Source organism: Myodes glareolus, chromosome 14 (genome assembly GCF_982192425.1).
Source record: "Myodes glareolus chromosome 14, mMyoGla1.1, whole genome shotgun sequence".
NCBI classification, from domain to species: Eukaryota; Metazoa; Chordata; class Mammalia; order Rodentia; family Cricetidae; genus Myodes; species Myodes glareolus.
This window is the reverse complement of record NC_142039.1, coordinates 77,246,357-77,273,524: the sequence shown is the minus strand read 5'-3', so window position 1 is coordinate 77,273,524 and position 27,168 is coordinate 77,246,357. Positions and strand designations below refer to the sequence as shown.

Here is a 27,168-nt window from a genome sequence, read left to right as displayed (position 1 = left end):
TGTTCACAAAGAAAGCTTCCAAAGAACCAACTCCTGCAGAGATGAAACATTTAACTGAAAATTACTAAAGATTTTGTCTGCCTTCCGCATTCCCCGTGCCCGTCACCATTTGCCCATTGCTGTGTCTGACTGTGTCTTCACATTGGCCATCTCTCTAGAGGGAGGATCCCCACTAGCCTCATCCTCGCCCCCCTTGCTCTCTGTGCTTGTTCTTCTGTCTGCAGCTGGCCCTGTGGCCATCAAGAAACATTGTGTAGTCTACCTAGGATGTACTATAGAAACTGCAGGCTGGGCATACACAGTGATCATTGTCTTTATTCCCACCAGAGCCCCGGGTCAGACAGGAAGTGGAGACAGGGAGGGACTTGAAGAAGTGGTAGAAGTTAGATACCACCAGTAGATCAAAGGACTCCAAGTTCCCCGCAGCAAAAGAGGTTGGACAGCATCTGTGAGGGCTGCTGGCTGGTTAGAATGACTGTGTGAAGCAGGAGAGTTTCCTATCACACAGGGATGTTTTTGTGGTGCTTTGCCTACGTGGAATGGCACTGGTCCTAGACACCTTTTCAGTGAAGGAGAGACTAGTCCTCTGTGCAGCTGTCTGCAGCTTCACTTAGGAGGGCAGAGCTAGGGTGTTCAGCCCAAGGCTGTGGAGGTCTCAGGGTTTAGCAGATGTTCCTGCTTCCTAAGGCAACCATACGCATTGTGATTTACTCTTGCCATCCCTCTTTCCCTGGGGGAAATTAACTAGATTGTAGCAAACAGCATTGAAGATTCCCAGCTTGGCATCTGGGAGGAGACCTCAGCCAAAAAGCACTGGCTGGCACTCAGTGTTGTGAGCACAGTGGTAAACATGTGCCGTCCTCCCTCACCGCACTCTTGGTGTCCCCAGGGAGGAAATGGCCTCCGGCAAACCTTGTCCTTGTTTGGACTTCTGGAATGCCCAAGTTGAGGCAGAGAATGAGAGAAAGTTTTTTTCCTCAGCATTGACTTGAATGTTGTTCTGAGTTTGCCATGAGTGTCTGCTGGCCTTGGTGCTGTGGGTTTGCACTGGAGTTACAGCGCCTTTGATTTAAGACACTGACTGCTGCCATGTATGTCTAGGAGTAAGAGATTACACTGGGCCCTAGTTTTAGGCAAGGTAGGAATTCAAAAACAGACAAGAGTTTATCACCTGCCTTTGGCTTCACACACAGACGAGCAGCAGCCACCTAACCTGCGATGGTTTCTCTTCCTGGGGCTGCTTCTGACAGCCGCCATCTTAACTGACGACTCAGGAGTCCACTTACGAGTGCTCATAGTCATGGAGCCACCGTACAGTTCTGTCTGTGCTGTCTGTGCTGACCCCTGGGCAACAAGCCAGCGAAGCCACCCCAGACAACACCTGGGTCACCGGTGTGCTGACTCCCGTGTGCTCCACCCCAGACAACACCTGGGTCACCGGTGTGCTGACTCCCGTGTGCTCCACCCCAGACAACACCTGGGTCACCGGTGTGCTGACTCCCGTGTGCTCCACCCCAGACAACACCTGGGTCACCGGTGTGCTGACTCCCGTGTGCTCCACCCCAGACAACACCTGGGTCACCGGTGTGCTGACTCCCGTGTGCTCCACCCCAGACAACACCTGGGTCACCGGTGTGCTGACTCCCGTGTGCTCCACCCCAGACAACACCTGGGTCACCGGTGTGCTGACTCCCGTGTGCTCCACCTGCAGACAACACCTGGGTCACCGGTGTGCTGACTCCCGTGTGCTCCACCTGCAGACAACACCTGGGTCACCGGTGTGCTGACTCCCGTGTGCTCCACCTGCAGACAACACCTGGGTCACCGGTGTGCTGACTCCCGTGTGCTCCACCTGCAGACAACACCTGGGTCACCGGTGTGCTGACTCCCGTGTGCTCCACCCCAGACAACACCTGGGTCACCGGTGTGCTGACTCCCGTGTGCTCCACCCCAGACAACACCTGGGTCACCGGTGTGCTGACTCCCGTGTGCTCCACCCCAGACAACACCTGGGTCACCGGTGTGCTGACTCCCGTGTGCTCCACCTGCAGACAACACCTGGGTCACCGGTGTGCTGACTCCCGTGTGCTCCACCTGCAGACAACACCTGGGTCACCGGTGTGCTGACTCCCGTGTGCTCCACCTGCAGACAACACCTGGGTCACCGGTGTGCTGACTCCCGTGTGCTCCACCTGCAGACAACACCTGGGTCACCGGTGTGCTGACTCCCGTGTGCTCCACCTGCAGACAACACCTGGGTCACCGGTGTGCTGACTCCCGTGTGCTCCACCTGCAGACAACACCTGGGTCACCGGTGTGCTGACTCCCGTGTGTTCCACCTGCAGACAACACCTGGGTCACCGGTGTGCTGACTCCCGTGTGCTCCACCTGCAGACAACACCTGGGTCACCGGTGTGCTGACTCCCGTGTGTTCCACCTGCAGACAACACCTGGGTCACCGGTGTGCTGACTCCCGTGTGTTCCACCTGCAGACAACACCTGGGTCACCGGTGTGCTGACTCCCGTGTGCTCCACCTGCAGACAACACCTGGGTCACCGGTGTGCTGACTCCCGTGTGTTCCACCTGCAGACAACACCTGGGTCACCGGTGTGCTGACTCCCGTGTGTTCCACCTGCAGACAACACCTGGGTCACCGGTGTGCTGACTCCCGTGTGCTCCACCCCAGACAACACCTGGGTCACTGGTGTGCTGACTCCCATGTGCTCCCACCTGCCTCCCTGCCTCTTGCACCCAGCAAACCCAGGCTGAGTTTTGTATTCATTATTACCTTCCTTTTTCCAAAATACTTTGATTAGCTACATGGGACAACAATAATGGTTTTGGATTTAGTTTTGTTTGCCCTTATGAGACACACAGAGAGGCAACACATATGATAGCTGAGCCTAGATTCTCTTCTCGGTGCTTTAGATGGCGGTAGGCCTCCAACACTGTGGTAAGAGGTGGCTCTGTGGCAGTCCGCTGCACAGATGAACCACAGCATAGCCATTTTCTAGTATTTTTACATGTGCTTTCTGCTGTAAACATGTTGTGTTGAGCATTTGTTGGATGACAAGATTAGAAGTGCCCATTTACGGGTTCAGAGTTAGGTCTCACAGACCCTGCCATGTTGGTTACAAAGTACAGTGCTCCCTTACCCAACTCATTTCCCTTCGTCAGGGAGTCTTGTATGAGCTTCATTCCCTCTGCTCTTTCCTGTCACGTACACCAGTGTGCCCTGCTCAGCAGCATGTGAATAGATAGGCAGTGGGTTGTGTTGAGTCTCCCATAGATGAAGTTATCCCGTGGGGTAGAATATTGTTAAATCCGACAAAACTGACAAGAACAAAAAGGGCTTCAGCATGGTAACTAAGCCTACTTCTCACCAAGGCCCTTGGGACAGCAAGGCATGGAGCCACAACTCAAGGTGGCCCCAGGACTTCTGAGGTGGAAACAGCTCTGCTAGATCTCCAGTGAGGGAAAGAAACATATGGGACAAAAGGAAACCATGTCACAAGGTAGTCATTAAAATACAGTGTTCTGTGGTAGATGGCCCAACAGCTTAGAGAGCCATTTGCAGTATTCATCCTGAAAGACTTTGTCTCTTGCAATTTTTTGGTTTTTGTATTTTGTGTTTTGTTTTTTGCTTTTTTTTTTAATGGACACACACTTCAGAACACTATTCAAATTGTTGCTGAGCACATGAACGGGGTCAGCGTCACCTGCCATACAGCAAGCTCAGAATCAAACGTGTGAATGTTTCATACCAGGCAGACTAGCTAAAGCCAATGAGTTCCACAACACCCAGTGTTGGCAAGTAATTCTCATCCGGTGATGGGGATGGAGCACTGCCGGGCTTGAAAAGTTACCTCTTCCATGGTCCTCACCCTCGAAAAGACCTGTGACAAAGACAGACATGAGTGTCCATAGCAGCGCTAATTCTACTCATCTTTGAGGGCAGATGAGCAAATCCTGGTGCATGAGCTCTGTGACCGGGAAGACTAGATCAGAAGCATGCACACTTGGTGTGTCTGTCTGTGTGAAATTTGGGGTGTAATTCTTGATCTCTCCTGTTGAAATTAAAATATTGATTGCCAGCCTAGGGTTCGGGGATTGACCTACTCCCCAGGGTGACAGCAGCATTCTGTGTGCCATGATGAGGTTCTGGTCAGGGGGATTCACATGTTCATCCAAGATTCTCAAGCTTTATACTTAGAGCCTATAACTCGTGTGCTGTGGACTTTACCTGTGTTAGTTTTATTGCAAAACCTCCGTGCCCTTGGGAGATGCAGTTAGTATGCACAGCCCCATGGGGCTGCTTGTTAGCAACTTTGGTTGTCATAAATGCCACAGTGAGGTCCTATCCCACGAGTGTTTAGCAGCTCTCTCTGAAATAGATGATGTTTGTGGCTGGACTTGTGTGAGCAGAAACTTCAGTAAAAATGGCATCAAGATGATGTGACTGCCCTAAGTTCCAGAAGATGTTGTTTGGCCTCTTAAGAGATTATTGGAAGCACGTTTATAAAAGTGAGGATACCTTTTGTCGTGTTAGGACAGTGGGTCTGGTCTCTGGTTTATTGTTCTCACCGCCCCCGTCCCAGTGTTCATACCACTTCCATTCTGACTCTTGCAGATGAAGTTTTCCCTCAAGACCTACTTCCCGTACGGTGCTCCGTCCCTCACTGCCATGCTGTCCCAGCGCCCTGAAGGTGAGTTGAGGTGCCTTCGTCTGTGTCATGGTGGCTGCCTCCCAGGTCTTCTCTTCCTCCTCAGCAGACCCTGCTGCGCCTCCAGGTGTGATTAAGGGGAAAGAAGAGAGCCCAGCTGCTGGGATTGTCTGTCCATAGCAGCTTTGCTGAGTCAGAACGCAGCAGCGCCTTTGTTTGTTTTCCTTCCTTTGCTCCATGCAGCCTTGTTACAGAACAAAGGATAAAGCGAAGGATGAAGCCAGAGAATTTCAGGGAGATTTTTTTTTTTTTTTTATCCAAGCCAAGGAGAAGATTTTGAAAAGATTCAGTATATTCTATTGTTAGGCCCCAGTCTTTTCTGATTCATCTGCCACTCTAGGCCATGTCTGTAATCTGGTGTTGATCTGTGGCTGTGTCTATGAGCTCATGTTTAGGGAATGTCTCAGCTATGGAGCATAAAGGAGCCTTTTCCCTCTGACGCCAGCCGACCGTCTGTAGACAAGGCCTGTGACAGGAAGGGGAAGGATGAAGGAGGGCTCATGTTTCCCTGCTGTGGCCACTGTGGCTTCTTTCTCCTATACTTGAGTAAGATCTGTTTGAGGTAAGCAGACAGTCCAGAGTTTCAAAGCATTTTACAAAGTCTAAATACCTTTACCTTTTTCTGTAAGATGTAGGGTCCTGCCCAAGGTGACTCACGTGGCAGAGCCCTCTGACAGAGCTGGGATGAGGTGACCACACTGGCTTCAGTGGGATGCCTGCATGGTGGTTTTGAAATCTTCTCTTCCACCGTACCTAGGAGCAGTCATATCCTTCTCCTCTTTTTTTTCATTCAGTGGGGACACAATAGGAAAAGGTATTAGCAGAATAGAAAAGCAGGACTGTTACTGTCCTCAACCCAGTGTGTAAGCCTGAGGCTCCTAACACACTGGAGCATAGGTTCTGAGACCTGGATGCAATTCAGTTATGTTCCACAGCATGAACTCACGCTGTCTGCCTTTATTTACATCCCCCAAAGACAACAAGTGACTAAACAAAAACTGAGCAGCTAGGTGTTGATCCTACACATTGCTTTGTGTGTGAGCCTGCTCATCAGAACTGTCCTTCATGTTCACGATGAGGTCCTAGGTCATAAAAAGTCACTGCTGATGAACTTCACACTTCGACTAGAAGGACGAAATGCTGCTGGCCTCAGGGAGGGGCTGCTGTGCGTCCAGCAGCGGTGGCTTCTCTACCTCTGGAGCTGTCCGTGGTTGATCTTAGCTACAGATACATGCAGATCAGATGCTCGGCGGCAGATGTGAAACCAGACACACAACAGTTCTGTTTGTTTGCACGGTTGTCTGTGCTTTTTCCTTGGCCTGATCACAGCCCAGAAGAACAGTTGAGCTGGCCATTTCTTGTCCTTGCTCGTGTATTCAATATGGACCATATCGAATAGTATTTTGATGTCACAAATTTGAGATAGAGCCAGAACATGGAAAGAAGAAAAATGCAGAGCATCTGCAACAAGGCCGACCAAGTCCTAGGGAGCTGTGGAGGGAAACGTTTCCTGACTTTTGTGTACTCTAGGTAAAGGTACCTGAAATCAGGCATGGTGTGCAGGGCTATAGTCCTGGTTCCTGGAAGGCAGAGGCAGACAAATAGTAAATTCAAGGCCAGTCTGGGCTATGTAGTGAGTCAAGGGCAGCCTGGGCTATAATAGTAAGACCCTGTCTCAAACAAGACAACAAAAGAAACTCTGAAGTTTGACACAGAGACAGATCCTGGTTGAGACAAGTATGACATGGGCTCTGTGAATGGCGGGGGCAGGGGCACTTCTGCACAATGCTTTCAGTCTAAGCTGCGGGCATCTCCCCATGGGTTTGGCTTTCCTTCAGTTCCCCCCGACTTCTCTCCACCCACAGCTATCCCACAGAGACATCGGCTCCAGCCTCTGCTGCACATTTCCCAGCTCCTCAGAGAAGCAGTTGAAGACCATACTCATGGGTGAGCACCCTGACCACTTTGAGCAGGTTGGCAGCTGAAGGCTTTGCTCGACCCCTCTCTCAGACAAGCAACGTACTGTCAGTGGGTGAGAAGTGGAGAAAGTGTGGGTCAGAGTGAGCAGCTAGCATTGCAAGTGCATCTACATAGTCAGTTTTAGTAAGGTCTGCAAAGGAGAGAGGCTCCAGAAATGAACAGCGTCCCCACATGTTGACCCCTGGCTACCACATGAAGTTGTCCCTGGTTCCCTAGGAAGAAGACTGAGCTCCTGACCAGAGGGAGGAAATGTTAGCTGTGTGTATCCCACCCCTTCATTCTTTGCCATTGTTTCTCTAATCTCTCCAAGGCTAGAGAGATGACTGAGTGGGTCAGAGCACATGCATTCTTTAGGGGACTCGGTCAGTTCTTGACACCCACAGTAGGCGGCTCACAATCCAAGATAATTCTAGGTCCAGAGCTTCTGCCCCTTTTGGGGCTTTGTGGCCACTTACATGCACAGTCACATATAAACACACACACACATAAATGTGAAAATAACTAAGTATCCAAAGCTAACAGGCAGCATGGTGGAGGCTCCCCTCTGGGTGCTGCTCTCCAAAAGCATTCCCACACAGGCTCGCCCCATCCCATAGTGCCTCCAGCCCCTTCTGAGCTTGCTCATGTTCAGACAATAAACGACTGCATATTCTTCATTTGCTATAACAGCTCAAACAAAGGGCTGGTGGTGGGGTAGGGTCAGTGCCTGTGCACTCAGTGGGCTTGAGGTCTACTTGTAGGAAAGGGTGTGGAGCAGCTGTAAGAACCCCCTTGGAAGAAGAGAGGGGAAGGTCAGTCCAGACAGGGCGGCATTGTGAGCAGGGTTGGCTGCTCGGTATACTCACTGATGAGGTCCGTGAGAGGGGCTTGGGCAGCCCCTCCCCTTCAGCGTGTGCAGTGATGTCACCCTCCCTCTGACCTTCAGTCCTGCGAACATGATTTAAAACATACAAATCACATGTTCTAGGGGAGGTATGAGACTGCAGTGACCGGAAGGCAATAACCATGCTTAGAACTTGGGGACTCCATGAGCCCTACAGATGCTGCAGAGGTCATGATGCTCCTGTCGAATGAAGGTTCCCATCAGGAGCTTAGGCTGTTCCACCCTTGTTGTGCTGTGACTGTCAGGACTGCAGTGATGGAACAGAGTGCACCCTCATACACATTACAGTACCAGAGCCACTTGTGAGAGTAGTATATTTCTGGTGTTACCTCACCTCTTCCTCCTCTTGCTGGAGCCACCCCTGTAGCCCCCAGATCTCACTCAGAGCCAAGAATCCTATAGGTACCTGGATATAAAGACATAAATATCATTGCATGTGGGCATGGGAGGGTCCCTTGGTTTGTTCTGTGATGGGCTTAGGAGAGTTCTGAATCCAGTTTGTCTCTGAGGGTCTTCAGTGGGAAAGTACAATTTAAAGTACCAGTTCACAAACATTAAAGTTACTTTGAACAAAAGGAAGAAGGATCGAGGTTGCCAGCTGCCATGTGTGTGTCTTGCTCTGTTCCAGGTCCCAGCGAGATCCCTTCGAGAGCTGGTTTTTGTTGACTCACTTTGGAGGATGGGTTGATCTGGCTGTGGAGCAGCTGCTACAGAAGGAAGCTGAGCCCCCTGCAGACCTGCTGTGGCTCTTGGTGTTCTATTACAGCCCGCAGGACGGGAGTCAGCAGAGAGCGCAGACCGTGGTGAGTGCTGGAAACACCTACACAAGAGGGGACTTGTACTGAGTTCACCTCTGCTGAGCCCCACTCAGGCTCAGGGCACTTGTCATGTGTGCAGGGTGACTTAGCTCACAGATCGTGGTGTTCTGCCTCCACAGGGACCTGAGACGAGGCTGCCCCAGCCACCAGGCTTCTCACACTCCGGGCCTCCTGTCCCCAGGTTCTTCTGCTCAGTGACCTCAGCTGCCCTCATGTGCCCTCATGCCTCACCCCAGGGTCCATGCTCTAAGAGATGCCACGCAGGCACGACAGCTGCTCTGTCCCAAGACAGCCTGGCCCCTGAGCACTGTCTTCCCCCCCCCTCCCCGCACCCCCAGCAGCCTGGCCCCTGAGCACTGTCTTCCCCCCCCCTCCCCGCACCCCCAGCAGCCTGGCCCCTGAGCACTGTCTCCCCCCCCCCCTGCACCCCCAGCAGCCTGGCCCCTGAGCACTGTCTCCCTCCCACCCCCCCTCAGCAGCCTGGCCTGTCTCCTTCCATCTCACTTACCACTTTCTGACATCAGACTCCTCCTGAGGGAATCACAGGAATCACATGATGTAACCATTTGGTCAACTAAATAACAGTTTCTATGCACGGGACTGGGCATCTGTCTATGGCTTTCATCTTACTTTTAGTAGGAATGATGAAGATGAATGAAGCACTTATTAGATTATTTGTGAACTAAATTGGTAGGTATATGTTAATTCATATGGAGCGTAGGAACTTATACCTGTAAGATTTAACTTGGAGGGGCCAGCAAGATGGCCCAGTGAATAAAGCCTTAGCTGCCAAGCCTGGCAACCTGAGTCTGATCCTGGGGCACATCACAGAAGGCAAGAACCAACTCCCAAAGTGGTTTCTGACCTCCATACATGTAAGGCATACATAGACTGCACATGTGTGTGCATATGCACACATAATTTTTTTTCTATTTAAAATGGAATTAGTTTCTAGAAAGGTCTGCATTGGCACCTTTTTCTACTAGCTAACTTGGATTCAGGAGTATTTTTCTTTAAAACTATGCCTCGGGGCTTGGCAGTGGTGGTGCACGCCTTTAATCCCAGTACTCAGGAGGCAGAGGTAGGCGGATCTCTGTGAGTTAGAGGTCTGGTCTACAGAGCTAGTTCCAGGACAGGCTCCAAAACTACAGAGAAACTCTGTCTCAAAAAAAAAAAAAAAGTAAGTCTCAGTCTTTCTTGGGATGGTTAGACATCTGTATAAAAGCAGCTACTCCATTCAGAGTAGCTTGGTGTTGTCTGTGTTTCCTCCTTAGCTGGGCACTCAGGGGCAGCCACTGCCTAGTACTAGAAGCCAGAACCTCTGGAGTTTGCTGTAACTTAAACCCATAAGTCACAGTCACCCAGCTGACAATTCCTCTGCTGGTCACCCTGGGGCCAAAGAACACCTGTCCTGCCTGGGGCACCTCTGCCAGCTGTGTTCATCTGCTCGGGCTCACTGAATTGAATCATGAATTCTTTCTGAAGACTGTATTCTAGGTACCCTTTGGCCTGGTCAGGGCCTCACACCCCCAGACACAGTCCTCTCACTTGTAGGAATCTTCCTGGAAAGGCAGAGACTCACACAGCCGCTTGCGCACAGCGGCGTCAGAGCAGAGTCACAGCTGCAGGAGCTGAAATGCTCTGGGCTTGCACAAGCTGCTAGTGTTGAAGTGGACTAGCACGTTGCCAGGAAGAGTCTCATTACCAGGTAGTGCTCAGGCGTGCGACTGGCTCATGGTACACGTGGATATGCGTGAAGCGTGGGGATGCCTCCAGAGGATGAGTGGGGACTGATTCATCATTCCTTAATCTTCATGTTTTCCATAGTGAGCAAAAGTAAATTTTTATAATGTAGACTGAAAATAAGAAAATACTTAAAGAGCACACACCTCCCTTATAGAAGCGTCTAGACACAGAAGGCATGTGAGGTGCAGTTAGTGTGGACAGAACAGCATCTAGTACAGGCAGAGAGAAGCTTCTCTCCCAGAGTCCTCAGAGTTTGCAGACTCCAGAGATGTCATTGGCTGAGGTGGTGGCCATCCAGGGAACACTGCTCCCTCAGTGGAAGAGCGCTGTGGTTCCTTTCTCACGGCCAGCCTTGTCGTCAGAAGACCTCACACAGCATTGCTAGTGTGCTGCTACCCGTGACAGATGGCTCTGAATGGGGCCTAAACTTGCAGGGAGAAGCGGTTCTCAGACCCGCAGAATATGCCGTGGGAATTCTCAGAACAGGTCGGAGGAACCTTCCGTGGATGCCATGTTCAGTGCAGCATCTCTGCAGCTCCCGGCTTCTGTCTTGCTCTGTGAGCCACAGGAGTCTCAACATGAAATAAATATTTTTTATGCAAAAACAACCCACGGACTTAGAACAGTCACTGTTATTATGTGGATTCCACAGACTTGTGACCTCTGCTTGAGCTGTGAGCTGGTACGAACAACTGTTCCAGTGTCTGCAACAGAACAGACGCGCCTGTGTGTGTGGCCTGCGCTTCCCTCAGCAGCCCAGGCAGGGGCAGCCTGCATTCTTACCAGCACCGCCCAGTGGGCCTGTGGCTCTAGCTGATTGTGGCTGATAGTGAGGGGTCCTCTTCAAGGGGCCTTTTGTTTCCTCACAATAAGAAAATTCTAACTACATTCTGCTGAGGACTTGCCTTCATTTGCCTTCATATAAAAAAAGGTCAGGTCCTGGCATAGTGCCCTGGCTGCTTCGTGGGCAAGAGGAAAGTCAAGAAACTTCCATTGGGCCCATTTTGGTTTATGTAGACGTGTGTGAATTAGCTGAGCTTGGGTGCCTGACTGTCCTTATCCCTGGGGCTTCGAAGCATCAGACAAGTCCTAGAGTCACCAATGCCGCATCCTCTGAACTTTATTACCCAGGTGGAGCTGAAGGCATTGCTCAACCGTCTCCTGATGCTGCTCAGAAGTGACCCCCTCTCTGCTGCCGATCTGCAGAAAGCAGCTGAGAGCCCCAGTGCAGACCCCAGGCCACCTATATGCAGACAGCTGGTCAGACGCCTGCTTCTTAGCCTCTTACTGTGGACCCCAGAAGGCCATGCAGTTGCCTGGGAAGCTGTCACCCATGTAAGTTGCTCTTTTTCCAAATTGCACCACATACGTACACTCTTAAGTGAAAGGTAGATTACCTCCTAGATGATCCTGGGTATGGAGGTCAGTAGGGCCACAGTTAGCACATACCCAAAACCCTCCTTGCTGTTCAGGAGGTGCATGGAGGGGAAGGCATGCCTGCTGGTGTCCTTCTCATTTACAGCCGCTGCCTGCCGCATGCTGGGGAGAGAAGTCCAGCTCCGGTGACAACATGCTCCTAAGCAGCGACAAGGCCATTCACTGGAACAGGTTAAGAATTTACTTCAGAGGAGGCTTTGGCTAATACGTTAGCTTTCCTTTTGCTGTGACAGAAGTGAGGAAAACAACTACAAGGGAGTTGTTCTGTATTTTGCTTTCACGTAGCTTCGTGGTGCTGGGCCTGTGGCCAGGTAGGTAGATCATTGTGGCAAGAATGTATGGTAGTGGCTGTCTACCTGTGGCGCTCAAGGGATGGAGACATCCCTAAGGTCTTCCCCAGTGGGCCTCTTCCTCCAGATACTTCCCACCTCCTACAGTTTCCAGGGCCTCCCAAATAGTACTAGCACTTGAGTCTCTCGGGAGGATAAATTGTCTGGACCACAATAGCTAACTAAAGAGACTTCTGGAAGCACACATGCATTGATGGCTTTGTAAAGGGGTCAGCCGGAAGTGTGCCCAATGGTGACACAAGACCTTGCAGTAACATTTTGAATGTGACACCAAAAACAACAAAAGGGCGCATGCTTTAATCCCAGCACTTGGGAGGCAGAGGTAGACGGATCTCTGTGAGTTCAAGGCCAGCCTGGTCTACAAGAGCTAGTTCCAGGACAGGCTCCAAAGCTACAGAGAAACCTTGTCTCGAAAAACAATATATATATTGTGTATGTGTGTGTGTATACACACACAACAAAAACACAACAAAAGGAAAAGACAGAAACATTGGGCTGTATGTAAGTTCAGCTTGTGCATCAGAGGGAACTATCAGAGTACACAGCTGACTCTCATAATGGAGAAAATCAGTTAGGGGGTATCTGGCAGGAGTTACGTATTCTGAATACGTAAAGATTCTTAGAACTGACAATAAAGCTAAACCTTACCTCACTAAAAGATGGGTGAAGGAGTTGACAGGCACTTCTCCAAGGAAGATGTGTGAATGCTCACAAGCACTGGGGAAGATGCCCGTGGCACTGTGTCACCATCACACCTGGGAAGATGCCCGTGGCACTGTCACCGTGTCATATACCTGGGAAGATGCCCCGTGGCACTGTGTCACCGTGTCACACACCTGGGAAGATGCCCGTGGCGCTGTGTCACCGTGTCACACACCTGGGAAGATGCCCCGTGGCACTGTGTCACCGTGTCACACACCTGGGAAGATGCCCCGTGGCACTGTGTCACCGTGTCACACACCTGGGAAGATGCCCCGTGGCACTGTGTTACCATCACACCTGGGAAGATGCCCGTGGCGCTGTGTCACCGTGTCACACACCTGGGAAGATGCCCTGTGGCACTGTGTCACCGTGTCACACACCTGGGAAGATGCCCTGTGGCACTGTGTCACCGTGTCACACACCTGGGAAGATGCCCCGTGGCACTGTGTTACCATCACACCTGGGAAGATGCCCGTGGCGCTGTGTCACCGTGTCACACACCTGGGAAGATGCCCCGTGGCACTGTGTCACCGTGTCACACACCTGGGAAGATGCCCCGTGGCACTGTGTTACCATCACACCTGGGAAGATACCCGTGACACTGTGTCACTGTGTCACACACCTAGATGGCGTCTTCAGGCGTTTCCAGCAGGGAGCTACAGTGATGCCGCTGCTCTAGAGAAAGTCTGACTCTGCTGTGGGACACTGATCCTGCCCCAGGTCTCCCCAAAGAACAGATGGCAGAGGCTTAGGCATCTGTGTACCAGAATTGTCGGCTGTTGTCAGCAGCAAGAAGGCATGCATGACTGGATAAGCACAGGCGGCTGTGCAGACATACCAAGAATTACCCGTGGCCTGGAAAGGAAGGCATTCCTGCCCTCATCACAACATGGATGGACCTTGTAGGCTTTGTGCTATGTGAAATAACCAGTTGCAAGGAAACACTTCTGGGAGTCCACCTCTTTTTGAGTTCCTTGGAATAGTCTGTTCACAGCGGCAGAAGTAGGGCAGAAGCTTCACAGGCTGTGGAGTTCGTGTCTGACCTTGTGCAGTGATGGTTGGACAACACTGAATGTTGGATTGCTGGCCTGGAATCCCAGCACATGAGAGGTAGAGGTAGGAGATCATCCTCAGATCACAAGAAACCAAAAAGTGGACCACAACATTGCTAGCTATGGAGTTTTTAGTTTTTTTTTTAATTATTAACATATTATAAAAATACATAGCTTGATGAAGTATTATAAACAAAATAAAAAATGGGTTGTATCAAGAAAGGGCTGTTCCCTTTGCCCCTGGTTTCAGTCTTAATGTGAGCACTAGGAAAATGCAGGAGGCAGATGCCTCTCTGCCAAAGCCCTCTGCCCGTCAGAGCAGCAGCCCTGTCTTAGGGAAAGCTGGGAACGAGAGGACTGGCCTCCTGCATGGGCATTCAGAAACCTGCTGAGTACGATCCTAACACACATGCCTTCAAGAACATGCAAAGCAGAACGTGGCACTGAGAACGAGGCTGTCACCAAGACAGATGTTGCCTCCTCATGCTTCACCTGGTACGTTGGGCATGCGGAATGCTGGGCAAAGGTCCGGTATTGCAGTCATGAGTAGGTCCTGACTCTAATTCTACTTGAAAGTTCCACAGCTACACCGTAAGTGTTCTGCATACATCAAGGTGATGGGCGTGTTAATCTGACGAAATCAGTTCACAATGTGAATGTAGAATTATCACCAGGAAACAATCTGCAGCATTCAGCCCACTTGAAACAGGAATTTGATATGCGCTGGGATCACCAGCCGACTTCCCTGGCGGTCCTGTTGCAGTAGCTGCACCTGTCAGCTTCTTCCTGGGTGGGGGAAGGCAGCACAAGAGCCTGAGGTGCAAGGTCACACTGCATCCTTGTTCAGTAGCACCGTGAACGTCTGTACCCACTTGGGTCTAGGACCCCCAGCCCATGCAGTGGCCACACTCATCTTTAGAATGGGTCTTCCCACTTGATTAAATGGAATGTACACAACTCCTCACTGGCTTGCGTGAACACTAATAATCATCACCTGCCACTCACAAAACAACAGCAGAATGGTAGCCCTGGTCTCAGCAGAGCAAAGTCGTTAGACACACCCTAGGATGTCAGAACAAGACTCTGAGGAACCGTCACAACCAAGAGCCAAAGGAGACAAGATGGTGGACCGTGCTGTGCCCTGGATGAGATTCTGGAGAGGACCAGGACAGAGAAGACTTGGAAGTCAGAATGAAGTGTGCACTTGATTGAGTGACAGGGACACAGCGTGGGTAGATGGGAGCGCTCCCAACTGTGCCACCTCTGGTGTGACACCAAGTCTGATGCAGTTGACAGTAGGTGCTTCTGAATTGTGGAAGTGGGGACTCCGACCTCGTCATAAAGGCTCACTACCTCTGTGGACAGAGCCAGCTCTGCTGCTGGGACATCTTCCAGGACCACACATCCCGCTGCTCTTCGGTCCTGTCGCCCTCACTGACTAAGACGTGAGAAAGAACCCCAGCAGAATCTCCTGGAGATACCAGCTCTCTGCTTGGTGATCCAGCAACATTTCCATATTCAAGACAGGCCACATTCCCCAGTCACAATAGAGACTTCTGAGGGCAGTTGGGCCTTGTACAGCACATACCTGATCAGACCTGTCCCAGCCACCCGCTAACAGTGCTAATCTACACCTGGTACTGCAGCATCACAGAGACCCAGGTCAGTTCAGCTGCCTAGCGTGCAGACAAAGCCATACACTGGTTCCTCCAAGTGCTCCATCCCGGCATCCAGCAGGCCAGCAGGGACTGTCCTTACAGACACAACTGTTAATAACACACGCCCTGCCTTTAGAGGGGCTGCTGACCCCATCCCCGGCAATGGCAGGAGTCATCTACATGCAACATGGAGCCTTTTGCAAAGGGCTCTTCTGTACGAGCAGTGTGGGTGTCACCGCCTGAGGAGCCCGCCTAGGGCAGACCCGTGTAGCCTCAGCTGGGCTAAAGCCGGCAGGTCCACTTCCTTAGGACCTGCTCCTGCTGGAGCAATGTCTCCGTACAGGTACAGCTCCTCCAACTTCAGCCTGGGGGTGGCTCCTGCTTCTTTCCTGGCTTCTCTTTCTGGTTTCGGGCTTCTGACTTGCCACAGACCTCAGTAGCCATCTGCTCTGGCTTCTTTTTCTGTCTCTGCCCTGACATGCTTGCTGTCCAGCTCCCAAGGCTACAGCCAGGGTTCAAAGAAAAAACTCCACAGTGTAGCAAGCCTAAGCTTAAGGGTTTTTGTCTTTTTTGTGTTTTGTTTTGTTTTTATCTGAGGGTACAGGAAAAGTTTACACAGGTGCTTCTCGGGTCATGCTCTTTATCTGTCTGTTTTTCTGTCCTCTAATTGTCTCCCAGGTTCTTCCTGGTTCTCCTGTGCCTCTGTTCTCCGTCCCAGTTCTCTCTTCTCTGTTCACCCGGCTTAAATGCATTTTTTTATAGGACGCTTGAGCAGTAAGAAAAAAAGCTACAAGAGTTACATCTCCTTGTCATAGCATATTCCTGGGGTAAACAATAAGGAGCCAAGCCATTTACCGTGGCAATTCAAGGTTCAAGGTTCTAGGCACAAGACTGTGACCAGAGGCCGGTGTGCAGTGCCCGGGTGAGACAAGCTGCAGACAGATCTGCACAGGAGAGTCAGGTTTTATTGGCCAGACTTGGCAAGCGAAAAATTGGTCTGATTTTTTTTTTTAGGTTGTTTTGTGTTAATAACCTTGGTTAGACATCTGTAACTCTGACTGTGTGCATATCTGTAAAGGTTTTAACTTAGGATCCATGTACAGAAACATTCAGTCTAGTTTGAACTTGCTCTGAGGTAAGAATGTGTGGTTAGGTTAGAGTGGGGGAAATTGTTGTTTTCTTGATTTAGCCTGAGTAAAAGGAACAATGCAGTCCTTGTGGGACAGTAGATCTGGCTATGAAGCATGTCCTAGTATGTTTTCTGTATACCAAGTTATGCGGCTTAATGAGAAGTCATCATCCTGACCGTCCACAGAGTGGACCAGAGTAGGACCAGGGAGGAAGGGTTGGGCTGTGGGCCAGTGAAGGCTCAAAGCCACAAAGGTACAGCAAACCTCGGGTGACTGGTCACCCTAGAGAAAGACCTGATGAGACAAGAGGAAGCTGAGCTGGGACTAAGCCTGCAGGCTCTTGTTTGTCCGACACAGAACAAATGTGTGTCTTTCTCCAAACTCGGGGCTCCTATTGCTGCTGTACCTAAAAGAAATCCTGGTTAACATCCTGCACCAATAATATTTGAGAGTCTCAACTGCGGTTCTGGGAAAGGCCTGGGGGGCAGGGGGGGTAAGGTGAGCCTTAGACAGTCAAGTGATGAGGGCTGTCTGCTCTTACAGCACATAACCCCAAAGCTGTGGCAGTGAGCTGGGAAGTCTTGCTGCCTCCATCTTGCTTGTGTGTGAACCTGGAGGGCCTAAGACCATTTTGGCCTCTGTGGGGTGGTTGGTCATCAGGAATTGGCCCCACTGTTTTGGGGGGGGGCCTGGGGACAGACATGCTTTGATAATCACCTTGTAAATAAAGCAGAGATGAACCGTACTTCCCCTGCAGCCTCACACTGAGTGTACTGGACAGAGGGGTCCCCAGGTAGTGTCTTCATCTTTCCTTTCTTCCCTCATTGCAGATGGCCCACACGGATGCTGTCACCCATGAGATTGTTGGCTTTCTTGACCAGATCTTGTACAGATCGGATCACTTTTGTGCCGAAGCCTCACGAAAACTGGCCGGAGAGCTCCTTCAGGGGCTGAGCTCAGGCCCGGCTCGGGTCTAGCAGGCAGCATAGAAAGTACAGGGCCTGCATGGAGTCTGTCTGGTGGGCCCAGAACCAGGAGGGTGCCGACCACATCGTGTGGTGCCGCCTGGCAGGGAGGGCCTGGATCTCCTGTCACGTCCCAGTCTCGCATGGTAACAGCTAGCTCTGGCTGGCTCTGGCCGGTTTGCTGACTCACTTTGTCCTTCCCATTCTGATGACATTGCCAGTGATGGGGAGCTGCCCGGTGGCCTGAGACCTGAGCCCTGCAGAGGATGAGGCTGCGCCGTGCAGATGACGCCTGCTCCTTTGCTCCTCAGTGCAGAAATGCTGCAGTGCATCCATTGCAGCTGAGGGAACAGAGGCGGCCAGGGAAGCGTCTGTGCTTCTTCCTCCCCATGCCCCAAGAAGGCAACAAACAAACCCAAACCCTACCTCTTGGGTGGCCCATGTCTAGTAAAACAGAAGATTTGGGAACTGAAAATTCGTAAATTTCTCTTCTTCACTTGCTGTAGACAGGAGTCCTGGGCGTGTGAGCAGAGAAGGCCACCAAGCTGCGGTCCTGTGGACTTGCTACAAGAACCCCTGCCCGTGTGCAGATCGGCCTCAGTACTCAGCACATCCCCCCCGGGGGGGGGGGACGTGATGGCTACCGTCACAGTCACGTCGAGGCACTGTGGCCTAAAGTGGAGGGCACTGGCTTTCTCTTGCATCTGTGCATCTGGGCTCAGTCAGCAGCCAGGGAAACCACTAACCAGCATGTGTGCTTGGTCCCTGTCTTTTACCCACCCTGCTGATGGGCCCACCGCACTGCCAAGCTGCTCACAGGAGGATGTGGCTGGACTTACCTGTTCCATTCTAAATAAAAACTTGTACTTAATTTTATAGTCAATGTTTCCCAAAGAGTAGAAACCTTCCCGCTCCTATCTGTAAAAGCTTAGGATCTTACAAACCTTAGGCCTGGCTTGGAAAACCAATTGTGACTCACCTTCAGGACAAGCTGGGGTTCTGTCGCCAGAGAAGGGAGGGTGACTGGAAGACAGAGAGATATGTGTGTCCTCAGAGTTGGGTTACATGTTCCGTGTAAGCCAAACTTGATTATAACCACACACACCTCCATTTTCTTCTCCCTGTGTGTTCACACACGTGTGTCCCTCCTCAGTCAGGAAGGATGGGATCATGTCCACTCTGCTACCCTATGACTCAGCCCACCCAGGCATGACCAGTCTGGGTGACCTGTGCCAAGCATTTTGTCACTTCCCTGGTTGCTCAGTCACCTGACACGGCATACCAGGTCATCTGACCACAGACGAGAAAAGAGTCTCATATCTGAGCTCCAGGCAGCCAGCTCCTTGTAATGGTGTTTAGCTTCTCAGTCTATTTCCTCCTAATGGTCTGAAGTCCAGGGATAGAGGAGGCCAGGTCTACAGGGGGCCAAAAAAAGTCTGTAACACAGAGACACGGATGGTGCACGGTTGGCAGGGTATCTCCTAGTGCCACAGAATCCAGGACAGCCGTAGTCAGAGGAACATGTGGAATGAATGAACAGCGTGTGCTTCCCTCTTTCTTTCCCTCTCTTTCCAACCGGAGTATGGTGCTGCTCCTAGCTAGATGCTGAACTTTACCATGAAGTCTTTGTTTTATGAAACTTATGAGCCATTAACCATCAGAAGCTATTCACAGCCCGCAATTCAATGTTAAGACAAAATAAGCATCTAAAAACCAGGCCCTCATTTGTTCCACCCAAGATGAACCCCCTCCTCTAAGCCTTTTGGGCACACACCTTCTGCACCACGCATGTGGGTGGGAATTGTGTGGTGTGATACAGAAAACACTGTACCTTTCTGTAGAAAGGACTGACACTCTGTCCTCAGTGGTCCACACACAGTGTGAAGTCCACAGGGTGGAAAGGAAACAGTGCGGGTGTGCATGTGCCTGCCCTGCCGGCCTGCAGACCTGCCCTGCAGCTCTAGCTCAGACAGCGCCTGCCCCCATGGTTGTGGCAGAAAGGCGGGTTCTGAGCTGATACTACATTTGTGGCCTAGAATACAGGAAGGGTCTGTAGCTAGGGAGGTCCCCATGGCTCTCCCAGACCCAGGAAGCAGCACAGCAGCACAGAGGAATGTTGGCAAGAAGTTCTCAAATGAGGTGTAACCAGTACTGGAGTTGCTGTATTTTGCTGTAGGGCTGAGCTAGAAGCACCCCATCCCTCAGTGTTGTGGACCAACACATCAGACATTCCAGATGCCACACCTGGTTGTCCTCTCTACAGATGACAGAAAACCAAAAACCACAGGAGACTGATAAACTGCCTCCTGACTACATACAAACAGTGACCTGAAAAGCATGTGCCACATAGGACCAGAAACCACTGCTCCAGCCAGGCAGTGAAGTGACCCCAGCACGGGAGGCAGAGGCAGGCAGATCTCTGGGTTCAAGGCCAGCCTGGTCTACAGAGTGAGTCCTAGGACAGCCAGGGCTACACAGAGAAATCCCGCCTCAAAACAAAAAAGTTACTTCTCTAAATTTGAAACTTCTTAGACAAATCAGTAAGAAATGACCACCAACCCAAGAGACATGATGGGAAAATACAAACGCTTTCTAAACACTGGAAAGGGGCTTACGTTGTGTTAGAAAATGCAAGCGAGTACAGTTATAGCTCCACAGTGTGCTGGAGGTCTGCAGAAAGGCTCCGACAGGCAGGGAGTCGCTGCTGCTTTTGTTGACTGCAAGTGGCCACATGCTAAACTTTTGAGTGCACATCTCCTAGAAACAGTACGGTAGCAGTCACATCCAGAATCCACCTGTGTTTACTTACCCCAAAGAAGGTAAGGTGAGCATTTGGGTGAGACCTGCACACCAGTGTCCAGTCACTGAAGACCGGAGTGATAGAGTGCCCTGCACACAAATGACAAGAGTGTCAGTCACGTTTACCAAAGGGATGGGGCTTCTGAGATGGCGCAGCAGGTGAAGGCACTGCACACCCGACAACGTGAGCATCACCCCAGCGCCGACATAAAGGTCGGAGAGACCCGAGGCCACTCAGTTGTCCTCTGCTCTCTCATGTGCACCACGCTCACCCTCCACGTCACGCACACATGCAGGATAATTATAAATACAAAAATTTTTAAGAATGAAATCCTCACAGATTCCAATATGGAAGATATTACACTAAGCTAGACTGGCTGGACCGATGCTAAAAAACATTGCAGCATTCACACACCATCCCTAGAACAGAGAAGCGCATGGTAGTCTAGTGGTGCCTCCAGGGACTTGGGAGAGCAAGGGATGGGGTTAGTCTGAGTACAAATGAGATTCTGTTTCGTAAGAGAAAGTTCAGAATACAGATGGTGGTGTCACCAGCACTGATGTCTGCTGCCAAAACACCACAGCATTGGATTCTATGCTGTGAGTATTTTACCACAATAAAACCACTAAAATCTAGTCTGTCCTCCCTGTAATACACATCTCTTCGGGTGTCCTTTCCCATGTCACATGCCCTGGATTCCAATGGCAAGCACACTGGAGTTCCCTCAGATGCTAGTACCTCTCATACACAGAACCAGGGCTCTAGGGTGTAAGCCTAGAGGTAAGCCCTGCTAAGTGAGGTACAGAGCTTAGGAAGGAAAGCACATCCAAGGCCTGGCTCTGCCACCAGGAATTCACATAAATTAACTCGTCCAGGTTAGCATGTGGCTAACAGATGAAAATAGCTGTTTGTGTCCAGTTACAGAAGAGACCAGTGATTGAACAGAGGACTCCAGCAACTGTGCATACATGAACCAAATCTGTAATTACTGTGTCCATGGATTCTTTACCCAAGGAGTCAACTAATGCAATAGAAACACCTTAAAAGAATGTGTTTCCTGACCTCATTCAAACTTCTTTCCTTTTTGTTCCCTCTTAACACAGCATTCAACTATTTCCAGTTCACATCATCTTGTGTAGGTAGCCTAGGGATGGTATGAGGAGAGGCAGGGGATGTGTCCAGCACTGTGGGTCCAGGTGCAGTGGTGCACGTCTGTGGTCCCAACTCCAGAGAAGTGGGGTGGGAGGATCTGAAGGTATCCTAAGGGACACCATCTCCTATACAGACTTGGATGTCACAGACTTTGGAATTTGTGAAGAGCACCATTGCTCTCCCTCGTAGGGTAATGGTCTGTGTGCTTGCTGGACCATGGTGGAGATGTCTCTGTTGGGGGTGAATGTAGGAATGAGCGTTCTCACAGTGATTGGCTGAGGCAGAGACAAGGTAAAAAGAGAGAAATGTCCAGTTTTCAGAGTTTCTGCTTGTGTGCACGTCTGGTCTGTGGAGAAAGAAATGGGAGGAGGGAGGAAGAAGGAAAAGGGAGGAGGAGGAAGGAAGCAGGAAGGCTGTGGTCTCCTGTACACGAAGACAGCTTCTTGGTTGATTTAGGAGGGGTTTTGTCAAACAGTGCTGAGTGAAACAGGCCATCTGTGACTTTAAAGGAGACATCTGCATTCCCTGTGCCTTCGTCAGCATGGTGACACTTTCCCTGCTTCTCCCGAATCCTCGCAGTCCAGCATCTCTCTAGCTGGAGCCATGTGTTCCGCCATGCATCCTGAGGTTTCGTGTGCCCAGCCTTACTCCACAAACCTCATCTTCCCAAAGCCTCCCACCCCTGGGCAAACCTCACAGCTGTCTCCATCCTTCGCAGGCCGTGCTGCTGAGTCTCCGGAGACTTCAGCACTGAAGTGTGAGGTCAGGAATGAGGTGAGGCTGTGTAGTCCCAGGTGGCTTGGCTCAGCCTCTCAAAGATGGGAACTCCACCAGGTTTAGAAGCCTACACTTCTCCCACAGGTTATCTCAATCCAGACAGTAGGCAGCAAGGGAAGACCTACCGGAGTGTAAAAGAACTGTGTGGAACTGGGTACCCTCAGTGGTACAATTAGGAGTGGTTGCCGCACAACCCCACTGCCATGCCATGGGCACAGCGCTGCTGCTGTGCAGACCCGAGCAGCAGTGCACCAGACCAAAATGGGGCTTAGACAAGGCAGGATGGTGACAAAGGTGACGTCAGAAGTCAGAGACCACCAGGTGGCAGCGATGCTCACATGTAATCCCAGCAGAGGCAGGTAGAGCTCTGAGTGTGAGGCCAGCCTGGTCTACAGAGGTAATTCCAGAACAGCAGGGCTACACAGAGAAACCCTATCTAGAAAAACCAAAAGAGAAGGAGGATGAGGAGGAAGAGGAGGAGGAGGAGGAAGGGGGGAAAGAAGAAGAAATCAGAACCCACAGGCTACACACCCATTGGACTACACAGCCACAATAAGCCACGTGGCCTGGCCTGTCATCTCCCTGGTGGACAGCCTTCCTAGAATGCCTTGAAACAATCTCTGTTAGGGGTCCCCTAGCCTCCCTGGTCCCCCATCCCGACAGTGGCTAGGGAAGGTTACTACATAGACAGGAGACACTAAGTGAACCCAGGACAGGCGAGAAGAGATCCGGTACCCATCCCTATTCAGTCCTTGGAGCTCAGAATTTAACCCAAGCCTATTTTATCTCATGGCACTGAAATGAGCAGGTTTGATAGTATGAGCTGTCTGCAGAAGGGCCGTGTATCTCCAGCCTTCCCAACCCCCCTCCCCGCCATGTACACACACACACACACCAGCCAGGCTTCAAGGGCCATCATCAGCTGCTGAGGACACATTCGGGTGACTGTGTACTCTAGCTTCTTTTGTCTCCTAGGCTTCCTTGAAAACGGGGCATGGACACTCCCAACTGGCTCAACCTCCAAAGCAAGGCTTCTTTCTCTGGCCAGTCATGCCATGTGGGGCTACAGCATCCCAGCCAAGGGATGCTGGACACACACCAGGGCCAAGGGGCAAGGTTCTTGGCAGCCCACCCTGTCTTGCAAAACTTCCTTTCACAGCTTGCACATGGTCACCTTCCTTTTCATACTGTCTGGTCACTGGGCTGGAAGAGAACAGCCTTATTAGTCCATCAATCTCGCAGACAGCACCAATGGGCAGGAGGGGGCTATAAAACTTTGCCCTGAATAGCAGGACTGCTCCCCACTCCCACCTCGTAAACCCCACAGACCGGCTAGGGGGCCAGTTTCACTATGGCTGCCTGGAGTTCACAGTCCTCAATGAGACTACTCTCTGCAACCTTCCCTGGGAGGATGAGGCGTCTCCCAACCCCCAGCCCTGGGAGCCTGAGCTGGGATGGGGCTAGGCTATTCCAGGGGCTCTCTCTCCGTCTGAGGGCTGCTACCATCTTGATGGCTCTTTTGAATTTGGTGGCTAAGACGGAAATGTCCCAGGGAGGGAGCCTTCTAAGGGGCTGACTAATCACCAAGATTTTGAAACCAATGCTAAGCCCCAGTGGGCAGCATCCCTGTACCTTGGGAATAGGTATGGCAGCCCAACCACCCGGGGAGTAAGGACAGCCAAGGCCACAAACCCGGCACCCAGGTCTGCTTGGGAGGCATGGCTGTGGCACACTGTGCTCCTCCACTGGCTGGCTCCGTCCACAACCCACCTGGTGGTGAGCTGAATTGGAGCATGAAGCCTGCACAGGAGTCCTTCAGATCCCAAGCTCCTGAGTACGCTTTCTGTTGCTCACTGGGCAAGAGCTAGCTGCTTTGGAGAGACAGCTGTGACAAAGGCAATGCTGTGGAGGACAGAGGTCCCTATGTGCACATCACAGCAGCACTTGTGGCTGTCCACTGGGCTTCTGAAGTTTCCTGCTGAACCATGGTCAGTAGAGAAGCTGGTAGGAGCTTGGCACTGGCCTGGAATGGATCCTGCAGAACCTTTTCTTCATTTTAAAGGGATGGCTTAAGTTTAGGAACATCTGTTGGTTCTGGCCCAGGGGCATGCCATGCCATTTCTGCTTACCATAAGCAAGGATGACTTGCTAGGATACAGATCATTTCATTCTTTTGATGCAAAATTCCATGAAAAATAAATGCTTTAAAATTCTCTAATTCTACAGGAGCAGCTGAGAGAGAGAGAGAGAGAACCCAGAGCCCTGAGACTTTCTCAACCCCCCTCTCTTCCCTTCCTGTCAGAGTCCAGTCAGAATTCCCAGTTCCTTTCCCATGGCTGTGGCCCAAAGCCCCACAGACAGGGTGGTGGGAGCCACTATGGGTGAGGGGCTACCAGCCAGTCAGCCCGACCCTTCCCGGGGCTCACTTCTCCCCCACCAATCAGGGTGTGGTGAGGACAGATGGCTGCCTTTCTAAGCCTGCTTCAGGATACGTAGAGGGACAGCACACACTGCTGCTTTCTCCCCGTGCAGAGAACCACGGTCCACGGGGCAACATCAGAGGGTCCAAATGTGCCGTCTTCCTGCGGACATGGCCTCTTGAACCAGGCAGAACCTGTCTCGGCACTGGCCACGACTTAACTGAGGCCTGTCCTAATCCACGTTGGAAGTCTCTGCAGACGACCTGGGTTTAAAGCACTCATCTGGAGGAGATGGTGTGACGGTTAGGCTGCCTAGCTACTGGAGGGACAGGCAGCCAGGTCAGGGGTGGCTGCTGTAAGGACAGGCTGGCACAGCTCGGGAGACTAGTGTTCCTGCTAGCCTCACCCACCTCTTGGCAGTGAGCCCACAAGGATCCTCCAGTCACAGCCCCTCTGCCTACTGCTGGCATCAGCCTGTTGGCATGATGTCTGTTATCATCATGTTAACATGATGTTAGGTTATGTCTTACCCTTGGCCTAAAAGTGAGAAGCTGGCATCTTCACCAGGAACCTATGTGACTTCTTAGGGCTGATGTTTCAAGCCTGGGGTACAAGGGGGAAACCCTGGGTTCCTCCAGAAATGGCTGGCAAATGGCCTGGAAATAGTGCTGGCAACAAGCATGCCGGGCCATCAAGCAGTCTCTGTCCTTCCCACACTTGAGAGGCAGACTCAGGCCCAGCCAGGCTCAAGTTTACATCTGCGCGGTGGGAGGGACGGTTCCAAGCCCCTGCAGCAGAGTGGTGGGGCAGGGCGTCAAACGCTCTGATGACCAAGCGCTCACACCGTGGGGCTACACACACCGTGGGGCTACACACCGTGGCACATGGCAAACACTGACCCGGCGATCTAGTCCACGTCTTACCTGTGATTTCACTCTGCCCCACATCTGATCTCAGCAGCAGGCGCCCGGGGTGACTGGCCACATCTTCCCCCACCAGCAATTCACTCATAACTGGGTCAAATGCAGTAGGGAGAGCTCCTCCTTGGATGAGGCACCACTGTGGAGGTATTAAGCAACCTGGCATTCTTCCTCACTCAAACCCTGGTCTATGTCCTATTGACAGAAGCTAACGATGCAACGCTCTGAGTACCGTGAGGTCAGGTGACTCATGTAAGAATGCACCCTTCTCGAATCCAGGAGTCTCAGCCAAGTGAGGGAAGTCTTCCAAGCCTCTACTGCAGTGATGTGGGGCAGGAGCTGCTGCCTACTTTGGGGGGCAGGGCTGTTCTGTGTCTGGCCGGAGATGGCAAAGGCCAGCTCTACCACAGATCCTCCACCGAATTTATGACACAGGCATCCAGTCCCAGTGACGCTTCCACTGACCTGAAGCCATTGGCAAAGAACCCAAGCAGTCAAAGCAAGACACAGGGCTCAGTGATCCACAGAGACAAGGGCACTCGCCCCCTGAAAAATTGCACCTTTGCTTTGTTTTAGTGGTTCCTAAGGAAGTCAAAGAACAAAACCAGACCAAACCAGTACTTGGCTGGTCACCCCTAGTTCACTGGACATAGAGAACGTTGAGGTTCTTACAGAAGGGCCTTGTGGGTGTGTGGTCCCCATTTCACGTCTAGCAAGCCCAAAGTGCATCTGAGAGCCAGGCAGCCACAGACTCGGCCTTTTATTTCAGGTCTTCACAGAAAGCAGTATACTATCACGTTGGATTGAACACATTTTGATTCTTCTGCCATCACAATACACAATGCAGTCACTGGTATGACCCAGGCTCTCAAGACCAAGGGTTCTTTGCCAACACTTCTCTGTGTGTCCTAGAGCCTCCTGCCCCAGTGGGCCTGAATGTAGAACCCAGACAGGCAGCAGAAACTCTCCTTCCGGTTCCTTCTCACACGGCTCAGCCTTGTCTGGGCACACATGACTGCACCCATGGCAGTCTCGAGCATCTTTCTCTGGACAGGAACTGGAAACTTCTAAGAGCCTGTTCGATATATTAATATTCAAAGGAAAGAAAAAATGGTCTCACCGGAGACTCCCGTAGTGCCAGGCTGCCCGAGACGCACATTTTGGAAGAGTTGAGTCCCACACCACATTCCTTTTACTTTCAGTTTTCTCAGAATTAACAGCACCTGGAGGCCTCCCCAAAGAGCTGGAGGTCGGAAAGGGTTAGAATATGTGGGAAGTGCCTATCCTGACACATGCTCGTTATTGGTTTAAGGAGCATCAAATTCAGAAGCAAACAGGAATACCAGCAAATCCGACACTTTATTAAGACATCTTAGGCTTTCCTGTATTTTTTAAAAAACAGGTTCTATTGAGTGAACACATCAAAAGGACTCTGAGGAATCCCTGGGGACCAGCCGCAGGAGGTGTCACGTGAAGCTGTCATCCCAGACCACGGCAGCTAGTTTTAGCAATCCCAGGAAGCTGGCAGCCAGTTCTCCATCTGCCTAGGGAAGGGATCTTCACTCTCTGAACAACTTCAAGTCACAGCTCAGTCTTTCCAGGCCCGGGAACAAAGGCCGCAGCCAGGTGCAACAGTTTATGAGGCTTTATGTG

General features: G+C 51.4%; 1 protein-coding gene and 1 long non-coding RNA gene across 9 annotated transcripts in view; one reads left to right on the top strand and one right to left on the bottom strand.

Moving 5' to 3' along the window:
* The window catches only part of Fancc (FA complementation group C), a 118,821-nt gene extending 100,504 nt beyond the window's left edge, over positions 1–18,317 (top strand). For all 7 annotated transcript variants that reach the window (XM_048447627.3, XM_048447622.3, XM_048447623.3 and 4 more), the window contains 5 exons: positions 4,632–4,707; positions 6,591–6,672; positions 8,217–8,391; positions 11,284–11,487; positions 17,312–18,317. In XM_048447627.3, coding sequence (XP_048303584.3) covers positions 4,632–4,707; positions 6,591–6,672; positions 8,217–8,391; positions 11,284–11,487; positions 17,312–17,458 — 684 coding nt within the window. In that variant the 3' untranslated portion in view covers positions 17,459–18,317. The remainder of the gene's footprint in view (positions 1–4,631; positions 4,708–6,590; positions 6,673–8,216; positions 8,392–11,283; positions 11,488–17,311) is intronic.
* On the bottom strand, positions 13,817–27,164 carry LOC125408957 (uncharacterized). Of its 2 annotated transcripts, none has more exons than XR_007234641.3 (4): positions 25,519–27,164; positions 20,256–20,335; positions 18,426–18,882; positions 13,817–14,479 (listed from the first exon to the last, which is right to left on the bottom strand). It is a non-coding gene; the product is annotated as an uncharacterized LOC125408957 (long non-coding RNA). The 2 variants fall into 2 exon arrangements; XR_015734917.1 differs by having other exon boundaries at positions 18,426–18,469.
* Between the last annotated feature and the right edge of the window lie 4 nt (positions 27,165–27,168).